This window comes from Netta rufina (assembly GCF_964035555.1).
Source record: "Netta rufina genome assembly, chromosome: 2".
NCBI lineage: Eukaryota > Metazoa > Chordata > Aves > Anseriformes > Anatidae > Netta > Netta rufina.
In genome coordinates this window covers 55,858,168-55,879,371 of record NC_140124.1, presented here as the reverse complement: position 1 = coordinate 55,879,371, position 21,204 = coordinate 55,858,168, and the positions used below count along the sequence as shown (strand labels likewise).

The window sequence follows — 21,204 nt, the reverse complement described above, 5'->3', positions numbered from 1 at the left end:
TTGTCTCTCATTTTCAACTATAATTGGGAAAATGTGTAGGCAAGCAACTATATTAAGAGAAGCTAAGATAAGTTCAGTAAAGTGGTAGTGTTTTCCCACAAACTCTGCTTTATAACATCCTATGAATTAAATTTATGCTCTTCCTGGTTCCTACTTTCGATAGTATTAAGTTATGGTCAAGAGGAAATGCATTTGCAAAGCATCCTGTACTTGCACAGCTTTTTATTCTGTTCAAGTACAGTCCACATACGGCATGGCTCTTTTTCCAGTTGCTAAAGGAATGTATAATCACTAATCAACAATGTTATTTGTTTTTGTCTTTTAGGGGCTGATGTTATCAATTTTGATGGCCATGTAGTGTTACCATACAGATTCAGGAACAAGAAAATGAAAACACTGAAGGATGTCATCTCTCTGAAATTTAAAACCTCTGAAAGTGAAGGTGTAATCTTCCATGGAGAAGGACAGCAAGGAGACTATATCACCTTGGAACTCAAGAAAGCCAAACTTGTTCTAAATTTAAATTTAGGTATATTTTGATTGTCTAGTTTTCTGCACTTTTTAATTCTCCAAAGAATTTACCTCCTTTTTTTCCTCAGTAATATGGCAGGCCACATCATTTAATAAGAACATTTGTTGAAAACTTTCTTCATTCCTTTTATTTATTTATTTTTATTTTTCCTGTTCTATGCCTCCCCATTTACTTTGTGTGAGATAACATGAAAATAAACTCATTAAAAAAAATCAACAATATATTGTTATTAGAAATTTGTCACAAAGAAAAGAGTATTGACGGAATTATATTTGACCTCTGCTATAGTTCTGTTTTCTTCACAGAATCACAAAATAGTTAGGGTTGGAAGGAACTTCTGGAGGTCATCTTGTCCAACCCTCCTGCTCAAGCAGGGTCACCTAGAACCAGGAACATGTCCAGTAATCTTTTGAACGTCTCCAAGAATGGAGACTGTCATGGTCTCATTTGTACGTAATCAAGTGTCAGTATGAGAGAAGGGTGCTGCCTTTAATTATAGAGGAATAAGGATCAGCAATCTTAACCAAAAAAAAAAAAAAAAAAAAAGCCTAGGAAGCTATGTGAGATTGAGGCTCCGTGACCATTCCTAGAAAGAAGTATATCTTGAAGGTAGGCAAAGAGAAGTGTTTTTTGTTGTTGTTGTTGTCATTTGTTTGTTTCTTAAGCTCTTAATATGAAGCAAAAAGGCAGTATGATCGTTTGTAGTGAAGTAATGTAGTAATGTAGTGAAGCCATGGCAGTTTGATTTGCCAGAATGTGTTATCAACATTCACAGCCTTAGTGTCTGAATTGCAGGCATGCACCAGAAATGCTTTAGGTTCTCATGTATTCAAAACATGGAAGAATGCACTGAGTTATTGGGCAATGCAGCAGTTTTTTAAACTTATTGCTGAATGTGTCATTTGCTGCTCCAGTTGAGATCTATAGCCTTTGCTGGCTTAGCTACATCAGTCAGCATACAATGAGATGCGATCCCTGATGAACATACCTGCATTGGCAAAAGTCCCTGGAAAGAACAGCAGTAAGTTGCAAAACTGTGCTCTTGCTAGTATTTTATTTGACTTCCAGAAAACTAAAGTTGACACAGGAGGAAAGACTGAAATAAGCTATGTTAGCAAAAGACTTATTTATTTTTTTCCCCGTAGCCAGCTCAGTCTGCTTTGAGCCTCTTCCTATAACAGTAGCTGGTCTAGCTATATAGAGAGTCTACAAAGTATTGAACTTATTTGTTTGCAGTTATCAGACCAAAAAGACTTTCTGTTACCAGAGTTTATTATCACGCAGTGTCCTCAATGATCAGTACAGTTTCATTGAAGCTCAAGACCTGGAACAAAAGCTATTCTGGGAAGGGTGACAGCTTTTCACTTCTGCTGGACAGGGATCGAAACACCGAAAACCTTTAGTTGAAAACAATTTTGCAACTGAAAGTACATATTGCTTCTCTGGTTCACCTCCGAATAACTATGCATTACCAATTTGATACTTGCTGTATTTGATATACCTATCTGTATTTACGTAAACAACCCTCCACCGTTTGCTTCATAGTGGGCTGACTTGCTCCAGCCTCCTGTGTGTCCATTATGATTCAGGTAAAATATTGACAGAATAAAAGGAAAATGCTTGCTGAACTGGTGTGAGGTGAAAATTGCTGTTGTTTCTATTCTTATTTTAGGTAGCAATCAGCTTGGCTCTATTTATGGCCACACATCTGTGATGACAGGCAGTCTCTTAGATGATCACCACTGGCACTCCATCATCATAGAGCGCCATGGAAGAAACATCAATCTCACCCTGGACAGACACATTCAGCATTTCAGAACCAATGGAGAATTTGATTACCTGGACCTGGATTATGAGGTAGATGGCGATTTTTTTTCATTTTCATTAAATAGACGTTATAAAGAGAAGTCCAATAAGAAGGGAAGAGAAAATTAATATAGTTAAAGTGGTGGTTTTTTTTATAACTTTTTGTTTGTTTGTTTGTTTTAATGATCGTTATAATTAATTTTGCCTTATATTTCATGGAATTTTATTTTGAACAGTTTTCTCTTAGGTGTAAATTTAGTTTCCCTTCATTAGTCTAACAGATAACTTCTATTATAAAGCTCATCTCAGCCTATTGTTCTAAAATAGGAGGTCTATGTAATTCAGCCAGCAGCCAGCTAAGGGTACAGCTAAGCAGCTGCTGTAAGCACAAGATTGATTAAAAAAAAAAAAAAAAAAAAAAAAAAAAAGTTTTTTACTTAATGACCTTGATCTTGCTTTTTTTTTAAGCACATAAGTACTTCCTTGTATTTTCACAAGTACACCATCAATAACTAATTTCCAGAAAGAAACAGTAAAGAGCTAGAAAACTTCCAAGAAAACTTTTGTTTAATGAGTCAGTTAATAAATACAAGTGTTGGTAATAAACTACACTATACTACACTTTCTCTTAGCTAAAAGGCTGAGAAGTGGTCTTAGAAACCAGGGGAGAGAAACTGGATCAAGGAAGAATTGCCTTTAGCAGAAGAGGATCAGGTCAGAGAATGCTCAAGCAAGGTGTACATACATAATTCACTAGACACCGATGAGGAGAGAAAGAGGAGATGAAGAGGAGAAGAAAAGGAGAGGAAGAGGAGGGGAAGATGAGGAGAGGGGAATGTCACATGTACCTACAGAATGGGAGACTTTTGTTATATAGACTTTGTAAAATAATTTTCTTGCACTGTTTCCTGTTTCTGATGAGAACTAATGTAGTTGCCTGAACCACATGTAACTATTTCCATCCACATAAATAAGTGCCTTCTTTATTAGCAGTAATGATGACATAATACTCATTGAACAAATGAGTACTCAAAAAATACTCAATAAGCAAATTTACCTGTACCAGTGATACTAATGGGACATGGAAGATCTGAACTGAGCTACTGAAAATTCACAAAAATAGACTTTATTAAAGATTTTCAACTGAGTGAACTACAGAAAAAGGCTGAGTGCCTTAAGTCCTTGAGCATTTTGCAGATATATGTGTAACATATTTACATAATAAATGTATTGTGTACAATAAAGTTACTTATAAGTGAGGGGGAAATCCAGGAGATTAAACTTTCCCTTCTTTGACACTAGAAACTTCACTGGCAGTTCTCAAAGATAAATTTAAATCTCCATGTACATAGATAGATCTGCATATGTTTAATGGAAATTATTTGATTGTGGGGATATATATTCTGTAGTTTGTATAAATGCAACAGCCTTGAACTCTTCTCCTTTCTTTCCTCTCAAATTCATAGGCTACATTTAATTGTGTTGCACTTGTGATGTTAATCATCATAGATAAAACACAATGAATCAAAACAATTTTTCATAGAAAAGACAAAGCAATAACTCCAAATGTCTCCACTTTCATCCCTCCTTCAGTTAGCTTTTGTTGCTGGGCACAATGTCAAATGTTATGGGATATCCTTTTTGTCAGTTTGTGTTAGTTGTCCTAGCTGTGTCACACCCCGGTTTCTTGTGCACCTCCAACCTACTCACTGGCAGGGGAACATGAGAACCAGAAAAGGCCTTCATGCTTTGTAAGCATAGTTCAGCAATAGCTAAAATGTTGTTGTGTTACCAACACTGTTTTGGTCACCAATCCAAAACATAGCACCACATGAGCTATTATGAAGAAAATTAACTCTATCCAAGCTAAAACCAGTGCACCTTTCTATTTTCTCCTGTCCAAAAACATGACTATAACATGCAAAAGAATGTTTGACAACAATTACTATATTACAATCACATTCTTCAGTTTGTGTAAGGTGGTGTGTCTTTTCTAAAGTCAAATCAAATCAATTTATAACATCTGAGGATGTGTCTGTAAAAGGCTTTTATGTAGCTGGTATGGACTATTTATAAAGATCTTAGTTTTCAGCTATATACCTTTACTTCTTATATGCTAAGTCAATATCTCTTTGGGATAGAAAGTGGTATCTTACATGCTTTTAAAATGGTAAGTGGGTCCCTTGATCTGCATTTTCCTGCCTTCAGTAATATCCAATGGCATTAACAATGAATGATATTTAAAAGCTTGGTTCTGCCAAATCTCAGCAGCAGACTGCAAGCAGAAATATTTGTGAGCTTTCCTGGGGTAGGAAATCTAGCTGCTATTATTATTTATACCATCATCTATTTGATATAAATACTTAACAAAGATTGCAGGGACTAATCTCACGGGTCCTTTATTCTTCACAACTGGGCTGCAAAGTATTAATGAAATTAAAAAGACCCTGGCAGGGTAGAGACCTGTATAGTCTCTATGGGGTGACAGGGAGAGAAGAACAATTCTAGTTCATAAATTATTTGTTTTTTATAGTGTTTCAGCACTAGAGATTCTGCATAACCTCGTGTTTTAAAGTAATGAAATTCAACATCAAGAGAAAAACAATTCTTGTTTGTTGTGCTAAGTCATGTGGTAACTCTTCATTGACTATAACTACATGATAAAAGTGTACTTTCAATAGTGGAAGGTAATCTTGTCTAACCAGAGATAGTAACTTTAACTAAGGGATTCTGTAAAATCCTTCTAGATAAAGTAAATATATAAGCATTAAAGGAAGCAAATGCATCATACTGAAACCCACAACTGCTGTGTTGTAGTCTGAGCTCTGAATCTAACACATTTATACTTAAATGATTCAAGTAAGGCTATCTACCTTGCTAATCTCATATCTACTCATTTCTGCTTGAGAAAAATAATGAAAAGGACAGTTATTCCAAGTACTTTGTTATTTGAGACAAGTATTATTCAGTAGCAGTCAGAAGAGCAGTCTGATATGAGTAACCATGATGTGGGTGTGCTCTTTATTTGGAGAAGTACAATAACAATTGAGATTTGCTACCATAAATATTTGCAATCACAAATTCATTATATATTTTTTTTCCTGCTTTTGCAGTGCCTGTTTGGAACTTCTTTTTCATAATTAGCAGTGTTGCTAGCTATTAGTCTCTGTGTTTGAGTGTTCAAAAAAAGCAAATGCATCTGCAACAGATATGTTTAAAAAATCTAAGAAGTGTTTGCCCTCCAGTAACTACCTTCCATTTTTTGTTGCATTCAAAGATAACCTTTGGAGGCATGCCTTTTTCTGGGAAGCCAAGTTCTAACAGCAGGAAAAATTTCAAAGGCTGTATGGAGAGCATCAACTACAATGGCAATAATATCACTGACCTTGCCAAAAGGAAGAAATTGGAGCCTTCTAATGTGGTGAGAACATAATTTAATGGTCATCTAAACTTCTGCTTCTCATTCTAAGGAAGTTTTGTGTGTGTGTGTAGCAGATACCCTCGTGATGTAATATACAAAACAAAGTTTATCATGTGCCCAAAGATCTCATTGTAAATACTTCTGTGACTTTTTTTTTTAATAATTATTATTTAAAATATATTTTTTTAATTATTATTATCTCTGAGCATTTTACTTCTGGGAGTTAAATTTCAGCTTTTCAAAATTAACCTTCAGTATCAGATAACTAGTTTTTAAAAGAAAACAGATGGACCCAATTATAGTGATCCACTACTAGGGTAGAAAAGATTTATTATTAAATCAATTCCAGGTTTCTCATGGCTTTAAATCCTGGTATTTTCCATCTGTGCAGAGCTAGTTGGATTGCTGGAGTGAAAAATCACTGGAAAGAGATGGTTCTAGATCCCTTTTCTGGGAGCTTTAAAAAGCCTCAAGGTACTCATCTTCAAAATCATTATTTAGCTTATTAACATTACAAAGTTTAATAATATTTTATTCTGGTGGTAGTTTTCCTTTTTTTTTTTTCTTGCTTAAGCACTTATAGTTGCTTTAAAGCAACTTTAAAACGAGTTTAAACTTGTGGCTTTATAGACAGGCTGATCAAGAAAAGCTATACAAGATATACAAGAAATTTGTATATCTTTAAGGTTCTAAATGTTCCTCAAAATATTTGATGACTTACACAAGCAATGTGGGTAGGAAATGAATGTATTATTACCATGAACTTCAGATGGCCTGAGTAAGTTGTTCAAGGCTTTTTTCTGTACAAGATTACAATCTTCACAACCCCCTGCTAGCAATATGTATGGTTCCACTGTTGCTTTTTTTTTTTTTTAAGTATTGCATAGTAAAGATTTATACATGCAATAATGATAAAGTGCAAAGGGCTGATTACCATTTGATTATTCCTTGGATAGTAATATTGATGTTTCATGTAATTGTATGAACAATATGGCTAAATGAGCAAGGTTATAAGGAAGGATAATTCTGAGTATGTGATATAAATCCTGAGTCTGTACCAACTCAGTAATACAGCCTGATATTTAGAACCTCTTTTTATAAATGATTTTTTTTCAGTGTTGTCAAAGACAAAGAGAATGATATATATGTCAAAAAAAGAAGACTACCCTTCTAGAATTTTTTCAGTTATTTTTTTTTTCAAAATCACCTGCTTGCAGTGCATATTAAACTTGTAATTTAAGCACATTTTTCAAAGATTGATAATTAATTCAGGAAAGAATTGTTATACAGGAGATTTTTTTTCCTTTTTTTCTTTTTTTCCCAGTCCAGTCTACTGTAAGTTAGTAGGACATTTTCTTAAAGCGTCTTCCTGAACAGAAGCGTTACTTAAGAGATTTCTGTAGCAGAAATACCTCTAGAGAGTGCAGCATAGATAGCAGTCCTAAAGTCTTAGTAAAACCATCTCTCTATTTTTATTTGGTTGTATTTTTAGTTTGTGTGGGTTTGTTTTTGTTTTTTTTTTTGGGGGGGTGGGATGGGGCACGACACAGGCTTTTTGCTTGGTTTCTGATTAAATTCTGTTACCCGTAACAAAATCCACATCTGTGGCTTTGTCAGTGTTAGTGCTTCATCAAGAGGCTGTGACATGCTAGTTTAATTTAATGACTCTCTTGATTTCCGATTCTAATATCTATAAAAATAGAAGTGACCTTTGCTTTCAGTAATATTACTTATATTGCTTAGACTCTTCAAAAGCAAAATCTATTTTACTCTAATTAAATCAACATGGATTTCTGTGTTTCTTACAGAAGACTTTGTTTCCTAGTTTTGAGCCTGATTTACCATAGAAAGTAGAGCTGGTTGAGACTACTGTAGTCAATAACCATGTTTCTGATAATGACTCTTAAGTAATCCAACCAGGATCAAAGCTTCATTGTAGGAGATACTGTACAGATGCATAATAGTTGGTACACCCTGCCCTAAACAATTTATTATACAAAAAAAAAAAAAAAACAAAAAAAAAAAACATACAAAACAAAATGTAATAAAATGGAACAGAGTTGAAGTAATCAACATGTTTATAAGAAGTATCACGGGGGGGGGGAAATAAAAGAAGAGAAAAGAAGACTATGAAAGAGGTGTGAGACAAAAGGAAAGATGTTCTTATAGGCAGATTTCAAAGGTCACACAGAAAAAGGAAATGGACAAGTTAATAGAATGAGGAGATCTAGACAATTTAAGGAGATAATCTTCATTTGTCTCTGAACAAAATTGAAGTTAATATCTAGAAATCTTTAGGTCTCACATACATAGGTGTTATGACACCACCAAGAGTGCACTCATAACATTTACTTAAATGATTTATTCATTTTAGCTTTTCAGATTAACAAAATAGGGAAAAAAAAAGGGGGGGGGGGGAGGGCAGGAGTGTCACAGCCCTCTGTGATAGAAAAGGTAGCAACAACTCTTTGGGGAGAATGAGTAAGATGGATGGCCTTGAACAGTTGTTCTTACTAGTGGAACCTGATTTGTTTTCATATTAGATAAATGAGACAAATGATAAACATCTCCAAAAGGGAGAGAAGGAGAGCCAAGACAAATAATAAGTGTCTGCTTTTCTCCTGAATCAAGTTGCAAACACGAGTTGGCAGTGACTAAATAGAACAGTAGGTGTTAACTCTTGTTTACAGCCTGGTTCAGGTCTAAGACAAAAATAAAGACCATGCTTACACAGAAGTCTTCCAGTCCATCTTTTTTATGTTTATCTAAAAGAGTAAGTTTATTTATGGTTTGTTTTTTTGTGTACATTTACAAGCACTAAAGTGTAATATGCAGCACTTTCCCAAAGCCTGTAACAGAAAAATTCTGAGAAGAATCATATTTGCTGTCCTCTATCTTTACATACATTAGGCCTATATTCCACCCACTTCAGCAGCTGCTCCATCAGATATTACTGAGGGCAATCATGTGCAAATTTAACATAAGTTTTTTCTTTGCATTTGCCAAATGTTCTTAACATAATAAGGATGAGTAATAAGCTATTTTAAGAAAAATACTGAAACAACATGACAACTATTAGCTAGAATATTATTGCCTTTACTGTATGATCTAACTTAATTTAACAGGTACTGTAGTGTTACTAAACTCATTACCTCTCTTTTGCAAGATTCATCCATTATCTCTATTAATTAAGTGTTTTTGTTTTTGTTTTTTTTTTTTTTAAGGCCAGGTAGTATTTCCACAGGGGATAAGATCTGAAAGCAAAAATCATTTATAAAAGGTAAACATGAAGCTAACTTGAAAGACAGAGTTCGTGATACAAAGGTCAAAGTGACCAAATCAAGATATTTTCGTAATTTCCCTTCCAATGTATTATAAGTAATTCTTTAATAAGATCAACAGTTTTAGTATAAATGCATGTATTTGAGTATAAATGCACACTGTATGTTTGACTTCCATATCACTGCCCAGAAAGATGTTCAACAAATTATCATAGAATCATAGAGTAGTTTAGGTTGCAAGGGACCTTAAAGATCATCTAGTTCCACTCTCCCTACCATGGGGAGACACACACCTTCCATTAGACAAGATTGCTTAAAGCCCCATCAAGCCTTGAACACTTCCAGGGATGGCACATCCACAACTTCTATGGGCAACACATTTTATAACCTTCATTCACCCTCTGAGTAAATAATTACTTCCTAATACCTGATAGAAATATTCTCTTTTTAAAAACTGTTAACCCGTGTCCTGTCACTACACTCCCTGACAAAGAATACCTCTCCTGCTTTCTTGTAGGGCATCTTTAGATAATGGAAAATGGGTTTAAGGTCTCCCCAGAGTCTTCTCTTCTTTAGGCTGAAAAACCTCAACTCCCTCAGCCTGTCTTCATAGGGGAAGTGCTCTAGCCCTCTGATCCTCCTCAGGGCCCTCCTCTGAAATTGTTTGTGTGCTGGGGGCTCCAGAGCTGAATGCAGCAGAATTCCGGGTGGAGTCTCACAAGAGCAGAGTAGAGAGGGACCTCAACTTGCTGGCCATGCTTGTCTTGATGCAGCCCAGGATACAGTTAGCTTTCTGGGCTGCAAATGCACACTGAAAGCTCATGTTGACCTACTTGTCAACCAACACCCCCAAGTCCATCTCCTCAGAGCTGCTGTCAATCCATTCACCATCCAGCCTGTATTTGTGATTGGGATTGCCAAGGCTCAGATGCAGGATCTTGCACTTGGCTTTGTTGAACTCCGTGAAGTTCACAGAGGCCCACTTCTCAAGCCTGTCTAGGTGCCTCTGGATGGCATCCCTTCCCTCCAGTGTGTCAACCACACCACACAGCTTGGTGTCATCAGCAAACTTGCTGAGGGTGCAATTGATCCCACTGTCCATGTCACCAACAAAGATGTCAAACAACAACTGTTCAGATACTGAGTGCAACTATCTAGTCAATTTCTTATCCACTGAGTGTGCCATCCATCGGATCCATGTCTGTCCAATTTAAAGACAAGGATATCATGGGGGACAGTGTCAAATGCTTTTGCACAAGTCCTGGTAGATGACATTAGTTGCTCTTTCCTTATCCACCATTGCTGTAACCCTCTTGCAGAAGGCCACCAGGTTTGTCATGGTTGATCTGCCTTTAGTGAAGATGTTGGCTGTCACCAATCACCTCCTTATTTTCCATATGCCTTAGCAGAGTTTCTGGGAGGATCCATGATCTTGTCAGGCACATAGGTGAGGACTGACATGACTGTAGTTCCCTGGGTCTTCTTTTTTTCCCTATTGAAAATGAGGGTTATGTTTCCCCTCTTTCAGTTACTGGGAACCTCACTGCACTGTGATGACTTCTCAAATATGACAGACAGTGCCTTAGTAACTTTATCTGCCAGTTCCTTCAGGACCCATGGGTGTATCTCATCAGGCCCCTTGGATTTGTGCAACCTTAGGTTCCTTAAAGTAGTCTTGAAGCTGATCTCCTACAGTGGGCTTTTCTTCGTTCCCCCAGTCCCTGCCTTTGCCTTCTGGGGCTTGGGATTCAGAAACTACTCTGAATCTACACAAAAGGATCTCTTTCTCTTTGAAAAACAGGGATGCTTTTATAGAGACAAGCTGCAAATTAGTTCTAATTTGTAGCCCAGACCGTAGTGAACAATGTGTATCCAATGGGCTTAAATTTTAGACAATCTTCCTGTGAAGTACAGTCTTAGTGGGAATTGGGAATCCAGTTCAGATTAATCTAAATGTCTCAACAGGGAAAATACCATTTTAGCTAACAGTGAAATTAGAATTATATGTTACTTCCTCAAGAAATCTCTTACGCAGTCAGTGTTTATGATAAATGAGCTCACTGATGTGAAAAAGGATTTGAATGGACTGAGTTCCATTAACCTTAATAGGCATTATATGTGCAAGTGTCTCATGCATCAGGATATGAAAGCCTTCTTTTTATGAGGAAATTGTTGGTACCTCACAGTAACAAGACAGAAAGAGAAACTTACAAATGTCTAACAAAATACTTTCTGAGTGCTTCTTAATTGTCATCTGTGACTAGTGTCTCTGACTGTATTGTAAGATGCAGGCTCTTACAAAATGTTATTGTCCTCTGTGCCTACAGTGAAATACCTTATCTACGTAACAAAATATATTTCTAATCCATAGTGTGACTACCACACTGAGAATATTAACAAAGGGTTGCAGAGCGTATTTCATCCAAATTCCAGATTTTTTTTTCTGTATGTAAAACCTGTGGTTTAGCCAAAATATGTGTATCACACTTGGAAATATTCAGACTGAAAGTATCCAAAAAATTGTTAGCTATTTCAACATAGTGTTAGTTGGCTGAAAGCTTGAAATGAAAATCTGTAGGCAACTTTTAGACTGAATAAATAAATAAATAAATAAATAGTCAAGCTGATTAGTATCAAAGCAGCTAAAAGGAGGTCCTTTGACTTTACTGAGAAAGTAGTTGTCATTTCTGTAATTCACACTCCAATTTGAAAGATTCCTGTAGTTGTTTTCGCTAATCATTTTCCTTAATCTTTAAATGTATTTTGTTACCCGTGGAACATATGTGGTATACAAAAAGAACATGGTTTCTGATGTTGCAATTTTATCATAAAGATAGGAACAAATCCTTTTTTTGAGATCAGCAAAGAGAAGTCTCTTCTTTAGTTTCAGAGTAATGGAAACTCCAATGTTTTGTGATTAATAATGGAGGTAACCTGATAGTCTAGCTACTTTTTGTTTTACTGGCTAGTATAAGTAGACTGTGTGGCAGTATAATTTCTGACACTCTGTAGGAAAAAGAGGTAGTTATGCAGAATACATCTAAGAATAAATCTGAGAGCTCAAGAAAGTCTTTATTTTTATTTAGTTAGTCGTGGCATGGCAATACTAAATAAGAAACAGAATCGGCCACATAGGTGGTATCATGCTATGACATAAATAAGGTGTTTTCATTCCTTTAAAAAGATATTTTTTAGGACATTGGTAAATGGGTACACAGTCTTGCTTCCTTATGACATTATCTAGCCCATTTCCAGTTGAAAACAAGTACTTATAAAAAAATTTACTTAGGACTTCCACCCACACATCTTAGAAAGTTACTGTCTGGCATCCAAATGCTCTAATTTCCCCCAAGGTGATTTTTCAGGTGCATTTATACACTATGAATAATAATAATAAAAAAGTTTGGCATGAAAGGAATGATAAGTAACAGAAAGTCAGTAAGCTGGAATTTAAAATATTTATGTGCTAACAATTATGTCTTACTCTGACTGGGTCTGAACAGTGCTCAGATGAACCTTTTATCTAAATATCTAAATACCTCTGAAAATGTTGTTCAATCCTTAATAATTTTTAATGTTGAAATAAGTGGCAATGGAACTACTGCTCTGATCATCTGATACTGCATCAGACAAAATCTTTCCTTATCAAAATAAATTGAAATTACTAGAGTATAATTTTTCCACAGTGCAGCAGAAAATTTAACCATAGAACAAGGTCCTCTTTGCCACATGGTAGAACAGTTCTTCAGTAGAGCAAGTCTTCCTGTTCTATTCATTGAAGCATTAAAATATCAGTTCTGGACAGAGATCTCCTTAGAGGAATATGGTAAAATAAGAGCTTTATATTGCTTATTATTTCTAAGGAAAAAATATGTCTATAATACAGCCTGCCATTGTGTTCTCTCATGAGAAATGACATCCGAACCAGAGTGAAAAATTTATGTCCATAACTCTGGTCTTACTTACAGGTATGTTTTACAGCTTTTGTGATCAGTATACCTGACTGGATTTTTGTCAGTTTCCTTAAGAGTGAAATTTTATAGTGTGCAAAACTCAACTTCTTTTACAGAGAAAATGATTAATTGACCAAAAACATTAGGCATTGTTCATGATCAGGTACTCCAAATCATTCAACTTCATAAAATAAAGTATTAGCTTGTCTAGTATTATCCATCAGAAAACATAACAGAGAAGCTAGCTGTTCACAACGTATTATATGTCCTTCTTTTACAACCTCACACGTTGTGCTGATTTGACATGGTGATATAAGGGTATTTTGAAAACTCTATTTAATGAACTATTGCCATCTTATAGATTTCTTTGGTTACCATGAACAAGTTCAAGTTTCTCATGGATTGAACTGAGAATATTAATGTGTTCCTCTAAGCTTTATGTTACACTACAACTCTTCAGGGCAGAGACTGCCTCTTACTATGTATATGCACAGTGCAAAATATAATTAAGCCACTTCTTTGGCAGAAGCCTCTAGGCAAAACAGAAATGTCAACTACCACCTTATAATAATAACAATAATGATAATATTTTACACATTTTTACACATTTTTACATGGAGCTTACATTGACTACAGTAGTCTCTGGATTGAATGAAACCTAGAATACTTTTCTACCTAGAATACTAGGTTATACATAGAGGTAGCTATGAATTTAGTGGAATCTTAAAATTTTGCTTACATTTTTGCTTTTTTGTCTGTTTTACTTAGGGAAATTTAAGTTTTTCTTGTGTGGAGCCACATACAGTGCCTGTCTTTTTCAATGCCACCAGTTACCTTGAGGTTCCTGGTCGCCCAAGCCAGGATCTGTTTTCAGTCAGTTTCCTTTTCCGAACCTGGAACCCCAATGGACTTCTTGTCTTCAGCAACTTTGCAGATGGCCTGGGCAATGTTGAAATTGACATTAACGAAGGCAAAGTCAGTGTTCACATCAATGTCACCCAAATCAAGAAGAACCGAATAGACATCTCATCAGGTAAGTGTGTTTTTTGTTGCTGTTTTTTTTTTTTTTTTTAATTGATATAATTTTTGTTGGTGTTGTTTAAAAGAATATTGGAATTCAAAATTGGAAAAAATGCTTTACAAAATTTAAAATTGAAGCTGTAACAGCACATTTATTCATACTTAATCAGATCCTTTATTATGCATCTCAATGAGTAAAAGGTAGAAAAAGAAACCAGTTGTTAGATAAGAGACAAGTATTCTTATTCTGTGATTAAAACAAGAAGACATATCACTCCTTGACTATGAGGCAGTGTTACTTCATACTTTCTTTTTTTTTCCATCAGTCTTTCAGTCTTCTCAGCAAAAATACGTACTTTCAACAGGAGATGATATGATATCCCTGAGTGGAGAGTAGCCTAATAATATGGAAGCTCTCTATCCCTCAAAAAAAAAAACAAGTTGTTTTAACCACAGGGCTGGTGTGAAAAATACCATGACATTTTCTAAATATTCTACAAAGTCATGCTGGAGAAGTAACAAAGCTTTCAGTACCTATCTAAGGAAGCTTTGGAAAAATACTGTGTAAAAGAATTAAAAATCATTAGGTTTGTTTCTGGAAGTTAAGGTGTGTGTTTGTTCCAGTTGGTAAGTCTTTTAAAAATACTTGATGCATCCCAGGGTCCTGAGTGAACTGGTTGATGTAGTTACCAATACACCCTCCATCACATTTGAAAAGTCATGGCAGTCAGGTGGACTCCCTGGTGACTGGAAAGGGAAATGTCACTCCAATTTTTAAAAAGAGTAGAAAGGAAGATCCTAGGAACTACAGACTAGGCAACCTCGTCTCTGTGCCTGGGAAAATCATCACAGAATCACAGAATCATCTAGGTTGGAAGAGACCTCCAAGATCACGGAGTCCAATCCCTGACCTAACACTAACAAGTCCACTATGGAACAGATCTTCTCTGAAGTCATGTTAAGACATATGTTAAGGTAGGGAGGTGAATTGAGACAGCCAACATGACTTCAGGAAGGGCAAATCATGCATGACCAATCTAGTATGGTCATCATCTGTCTTCTATGATGGTGTGACTACATCAGTGGACAAGGGAAAAGTAACTCATGTCATCTACGTAGACTTCTGTAAGGCCTTTGACGTGGTTCCATACAAGATCCTTGTCTCCAGATTGGAGAGAAGTGGATTTGAAGGGTAGACTATTCAGTGGCTAAGTAACTGGCTGGATGATCACATCCAGAGAGTTGCAGTTAATGGCAGAGGTCAGAGACGAATGGTGGCCCTCAGGGGTCTGTAGAGAGACCGCTTCTATTTAATGTTAAGTAATGATATAGACGATGGGATGGAGTGCATGAAAACTCCATGACAACATACACAAACTCAACAAGTTTGTGCATGACATGAAGCTGAGTGACGCAGACAGCACAACAGAAGGAAGGGATGCTATCCAGAGGCACCTAGACAGACTTGAGAAGTGGGCCTCTGTGAACTTCACGGAGTTCAACAAAGCCAAGTGCAAGATCCTGCATCTGAGCCTTGGCAATCCCAATCACAAATACAGGCTGGATGGTGAATGGATTGACAGCAGCTCTGAGGAGATGGACTTGGGGGTGTTGGTTGACAAGTAGGTCAACATGAGCTTTCAGTGTGCATTTGCAGCCCAGAAAGCTAACTGTATCCTGGGCTGCATCAAGACAAGCATGGCCAGCAAGTTGAGGGAGGTGATTTTCCCCCTCTACTCTGCTGTCGTGAGACCTCATCAAGATTACTTCATCCAGGTCTGGGGCCATAGCACAAGAAAGACTTGAACCTCTTAAAGCAAGTCCAGTGAAGAGCCACAAAAATGATCAGAGGGCTGGAGCACCTTTCCTACTATGAATGCCTGAGAGAGATGTTTGGTTTATTTTAACCTGAAGAAGGCTCCGGTGGGACTTAAAGGGGGTTTATAAGAAAGAAAAGGATAAACTTTTTACAAGGGCTTGTATTGGCAGTAACAGTTTTATGTTATGTAATGTTATGTAATGGGTAACAGTTTTATGGGTAAAAGAGTAGATTTACATATATGGGTATTATATATTTATGGGTTTGTTGGTAACAGTGGGTAAATGGGTAGATTTATATTTGATATAAATAAGAAATTCTTCACTATGGGAATGGTGAGGCACTGGAACAGGTTGCCCAGGGAAGCTTCGGATGCTCTCTCCTTGAAGTTGTTCAAGGTCAGGTTGATGTGGCTTTGGGCAGTGTGATTTAGTGAGAGATTTCCCTGCCCATGGCAGGGGGGTTGGATCTAGATGATCATTAAAGGTCTCTTCCAACTCAAAGCACTGTATGATTCTATGATTTTGCTAAATTGTACTTTCTATATATGGGCATTTCTGGATCAGCTATGGCCAGTATGATGTTTGCAATGTCATGTCCATTTGTTAGCAAAGTCATGACCTAATTATGAGTTGGAAAATACAAAGTTGATCGCAAATAGGTGTAGATATACACACACACATACACAAATTATTTGAAGCATTGTATATGTTAGCCTAGTTACTTAGCCAAAATTTTTCTTAATTCTATAGTGAAGGTATTTCAGTCTTCATTGATACCATTCACTGCAATGAATGGCAATGTTTTTTATGTTTACCGTTTGATTTACTGTGGAAAATATGTTATCTCTGTAGTCAGTAATATAAGCATATTATAAGTTAATATAAGTTAATAAGTTAATATAATATAATTAATAATATAAATATTATTAATATAATAATAATATAAGTTAAGGAAACGTAAAAAAATATATATATTCTAATGAGAAAAGGTTAAAAGGAGAGTAACAATTCATTTGGGAAGAAGTTTTCTCTCTTCACCCCATTAATGAAATACAGCTGAACATCGTAAGGTGAATTAAATTGTTTAAATATAGAAGTGAATAAAATTTGAATAGTAATAACAAGAAATCAGAATTCATCTGTTTTGTAAAATGAACATTTTAAATGAAAAATATATTAAATTTTCTTCCACCATTAGAATTTTCCTGAGTACAAAAATCAATACAGTAGCTTACAAGTTAGTGTTTCATTGCCTTGTTATATAATATTCATGAAAGAATTAAGTACTGCTTTGGTTATACTCTAGGGTCTTGAACAAGAATTTTGTTTTAAGGTGCTGGCATGTCATAGTTAGGAAAAACAGGTAATGCTGATATCAACAGTAGTTATCAGTTTCTGGATAACTTTCTGAAGTTATGCTTTGCAAAAAATGAATTTTATTTTCTTCTTTAATGATAGATACCATGCTTTTTTTTTTATGCATTCAGTCACTTTTTTCAAGCCTCTGCCTAATCTCTATACGTCTGATTAAAGGATTTAATAATCTGTATTATGAACATTTCATTATATTCATACCATTTTCCATTAGTGTGTTGAAAAGAATGAGGGTGGTTATATTACAGCCTAGTACATATTATTTTTGCATTACCAGAAAAAAGCAATAGACTTTGTGTTGACCTGGCAAAGCAAAATTTCAGGATTTACTTGAGATAGCTGTAGTTTGTTTAACAACAGAAAAACAGATCAGTGTCTGATCCCTGGGTTTTAGCTAGGTGGTGACAATAAAAAACTTGTTAATAACTAGTTATAACTTTTCGATAAATTTTGATAATGTATTGATAAAGTGTACATTTCTTTCCCCATAACAAAATTTTGATTATAACAGAATATTTTACTTTAATATGTAGTCTTCAGTTTTCAGTGCATATGAAAGAGACAAAGGTAAGTCTTGAAGACTTAATGTCTTCTGAACAGACTTCCTCCATGTAAACTTTCTTCATGTAAACTAAATGTTTAGTAAACACAGTATAGCTGTGATCAGGCAAATCTGTTGTACAATTTTCCTTTTTCTTACATTGGCCCTATTCAAACACTACCACCATTTGATTGCTTACAGATATTATAATAAACTGCTGTTACTAAGAGAAAAATCAGGCCTACTGGAAGCTGAAATAAAGAAGATTTAATTAGAAGAAATCATCTATTGACAGTGGAAAATTACACAAGTGAATTACTTAAAGCTTGTGTATAAATCAAGAGTTAAACATTCTATTGACTTTTCTATACAGAGTAAACTGTGATGAATATCTTCACAGTTTTGTATCTCCCAGTATAATAATAGGAGAGAAACAGTCAGGAGATTTATTTTTACTGCTCCATATAGTTTTGGAGCAAATTCTGCTTTTGGCATCATGGGCATACATTCAAGGAAACTTCCTGGAAATTGTTGGGTTTACCCAAGGGAGTGATGGCTGCACTGCTGGGCTAAGCATGTTAAAGAAATAAGTGTTACTGCTTTCTGGAAGAACTTTTTAAACACAGACTAATATAGTTTGCAATACCAAAGAATTCTGATTTTCTGCTGCAGTTCATAAAATCATTTCATTTTAGTATATGCCACCAGTTTACAGCCTACTCAAAAACTGTGATCTTTAAATTAGAGGTATAACTTGTTGATGAAAATGTGTTTATTTATAAGCTTGTTAATGCTGATGTCTTCTTTCTTGAGCGCAGAAGAAATCAACAATTAGAAAATGTCAGACTCCCATGTCTCTTTTCCAAAAAACTAACCATATTTCTAAAAGTCACCTGCAAATGCTGTTCATTGCATAGTGAAGTCACAGTCTGTGTCCCAATTGCCTTCTTTCCTTCTGCCAAGTTATATCTACCTGTTTCAGAAACTTTATCCAAATTCTTTCCCAATTAAACCAAAGTTTTCAACAAAACTTTCAACATGTGGAAAAATTGGTAACCCGCTAACAAAAATGAAGAATGCTGCTTTGGCTGAAGAAACAACGGTAGTAACATTCAAAATAGCAGTCCTGAGAAATGATCTAGTTGCTTCCTGACAGTCTTTGACAGCAAACCCTAAATTCCTGTTTTAGTATACAAAACAACTCCTGTGTCTCTGGAGAAAAGGCAAAGTTTTCATGCTGACAGGTAACAATAAATAATCTCTTAATTTAATCAAGCATATACCTTCTCGCTTGATGGCTTTTTGTAGACTGTTTCAAATCTAAAAAGAGATCTTTCAACTCTAAACATTGTCTGCTCAACTTAAGTAGAACAAGCTCTGTGAAAATCCTCTGGATTCTATCCCAAAGTACAACTCATAAGTCACTGAAAGGGAACATCTTCTTTTGCCCATAATACCTTAACAGAGAATTTTTCAGTTTCCAAAGTCTTCTGCCACTGAATTGAATTCATCTGCTTGTAGCTACTTTTTTCCTGTTCCAACTCTTCTACTTAACATCTTCTTTTGTATCACAGCTGCTGCTCAAGGCTGTCTTTAGTTCCTCTTCTCAACCATAAACTTATTAATACTTGGGCTATGAATATCCCATTTTGTCATATTTATCCACATTAAATAAATAAGACTTCTCCCCATATAATCCTTTTGGGAAGCTTTCCACGCCTCTCTGCTAGGTCTCAAGTTATCTGAATTGCAGTTCGTTTATATTTTAGACCTCAGGTTAAGATAACATCCTCAAGGTAACAACGTGTTACTGTCTGACAGATCTAAAGTTGTACTCTTCCAGTGAAAATTCCCAGGGGACTTTATGTGGAAATGTGGGAATTTAGAAGTACTTTTGCCTCTATTCCTATATGAGGGTTTAAATAGAGAATGTGTATATACAGATCAAAAGTGCACTTCTGGTGGGAAGATAACATTTCCCATCATGTCGTTCCCATACAACTGATACTAGGTTATACACTGAACATTAGTAAGTAAAGGCTGTGAGACACTTTTCAGAATGATCAAGATGAGACACAAATTCTGTTCATGGAAGCTTGATGACTTAGAAGAGTCTGAATATCCCCGTTGTTTGTTTGTTTTCTTCCCATACATGTCTCGTTTTGTCTCTCTATTTCTCTTTTATATATTTATTTTTTGTTAATGACTTTAAACAGTGAATGCAGCTACAGGAATATTGTGTTTATTTATTCATTTATTTATGGGTCGCAGAGAACTGAGAAACAGACATACTTGCAGGGTTCGTTATTCATAGTTTTCTTGTAGACTCTTTCTGCATCTCACTGTACCGAGATGCAGAAACCAGTCAGAGCAAGAAATAGAGTTCTCGACTGAAGGCTTTTTCTACTAAGAAAACTGATTAGTCAATGCTTTGATGAATTGTGTTTCAACAGACACTGATTTTCACTGGAGAGTTGCCCACCAAGCTATGCATTCTAAAATTTAGGTGGTACCATTTTTGGATACTTCACTCAGAAGTGTTATAGAAGTATATAACTGTTGGTTGCACTGGTACCTTAAAAGGATGGAAAAACCTGAGAAGAAAAGAAAGCAGACTATCTTAACAAGCTTCCTAAAAGTATACAGGAGTCTGAAGTTCAGTTTACTTATTTTGACCTCATTTTCCTCTGTGTTATAGAAGAGAGTTAGAAGGGACCTTTGCAGTCCACTCTGTAATTTAATACTGCAAGATGAAGTAAGGCCTTTGAGCAGTCACTATGTTGCACTGAATTTCATTCAGGAAGAGGTCTAATAGTCAAATTAGATAGCTAAATGGGAATTTTAGCTTTCTAGTGTAAATTATGTCAGTGGAGGTGGACAGAACTATTTGGAAATTTACACTTCTGACTGGTTTTTAATTCAGTAAGTTTGACAGGAAACAAAATCAGTTTCTGTTTCTTTCCTTGTTCCCTTTGCTTACTCCATCCACATTAGTAGTTGTCAGGCAGGCTTGAGTCAAATCAGTGAAAATTTTCTTGTGACTTCAATCAAAGACTAGCCCCTTAGTTCTGAACACTACAGAGCTGTCTAATATCATTGAATTACATAAAGCAGATGAGTTTTTACTTAAATGGGTACTTTGTGTGTTTATTTTTGTTGAATAAAAACTAATGTGACCAGAAATCTCGCTGTGAAGGTTGGTTTAGTAAGCTAGGGTTGTTTAGTTAAAGCTAGCATTACTTCTTGGATCAGTAAGAAGGTACTGTGAGAAAGGACATGACAAAATACACTTTTTTGTGTGTGTGTTTGAAGGTCTTTCAGGACTTACATGTGCTGATTAAGTTAATTGAGTTTTTTTCTGCTATTATTTTCCTTTTAGTGGAGTAATAGTTAAACAAAATGATACAATAGAGACAAGAGCTGTAAATGTATTTGTTGTGCTTGTGCACATCCTG

The 21,204-nt window shown here is 35.6% G+C and overlaps 1 protein-coding gene across 1 annotated transcript in view; it reads left to right on the top strand.

The window, feature by feature from the left end:
• The window catches only part of CNTNAP2 (contactin associated protein 2), a gene marked incomplete at both ends in the record, with an annotated part of 1,150,499 nt that overhangs the window by 540,530 nt on the left and 588,765 nt on the right, over nucleotides 1–21,204 (top strand). The window contains 4 exons of the mRNA XM_084306678.1: nucleotides 326–529; nucleotides 2,205–2,389; nucleotides 5,616–5,759; nucleotides 13,762–14,026. Coding sequence (XP_084162804.1) covers nucleotides 326–529; nucleotides 2,205–2,389; nucleotides 5,616–5,759; nucleotides 13,762–14,026 — 798 coding nt within the window. The remainder of the gene's footprint in view (nucleotides 1–325; nucleotides 530–2,204; nucleotides 2,390–5,615; nucleotides 5,760–13,761; nucleotides 14,027–21,204) is intronic.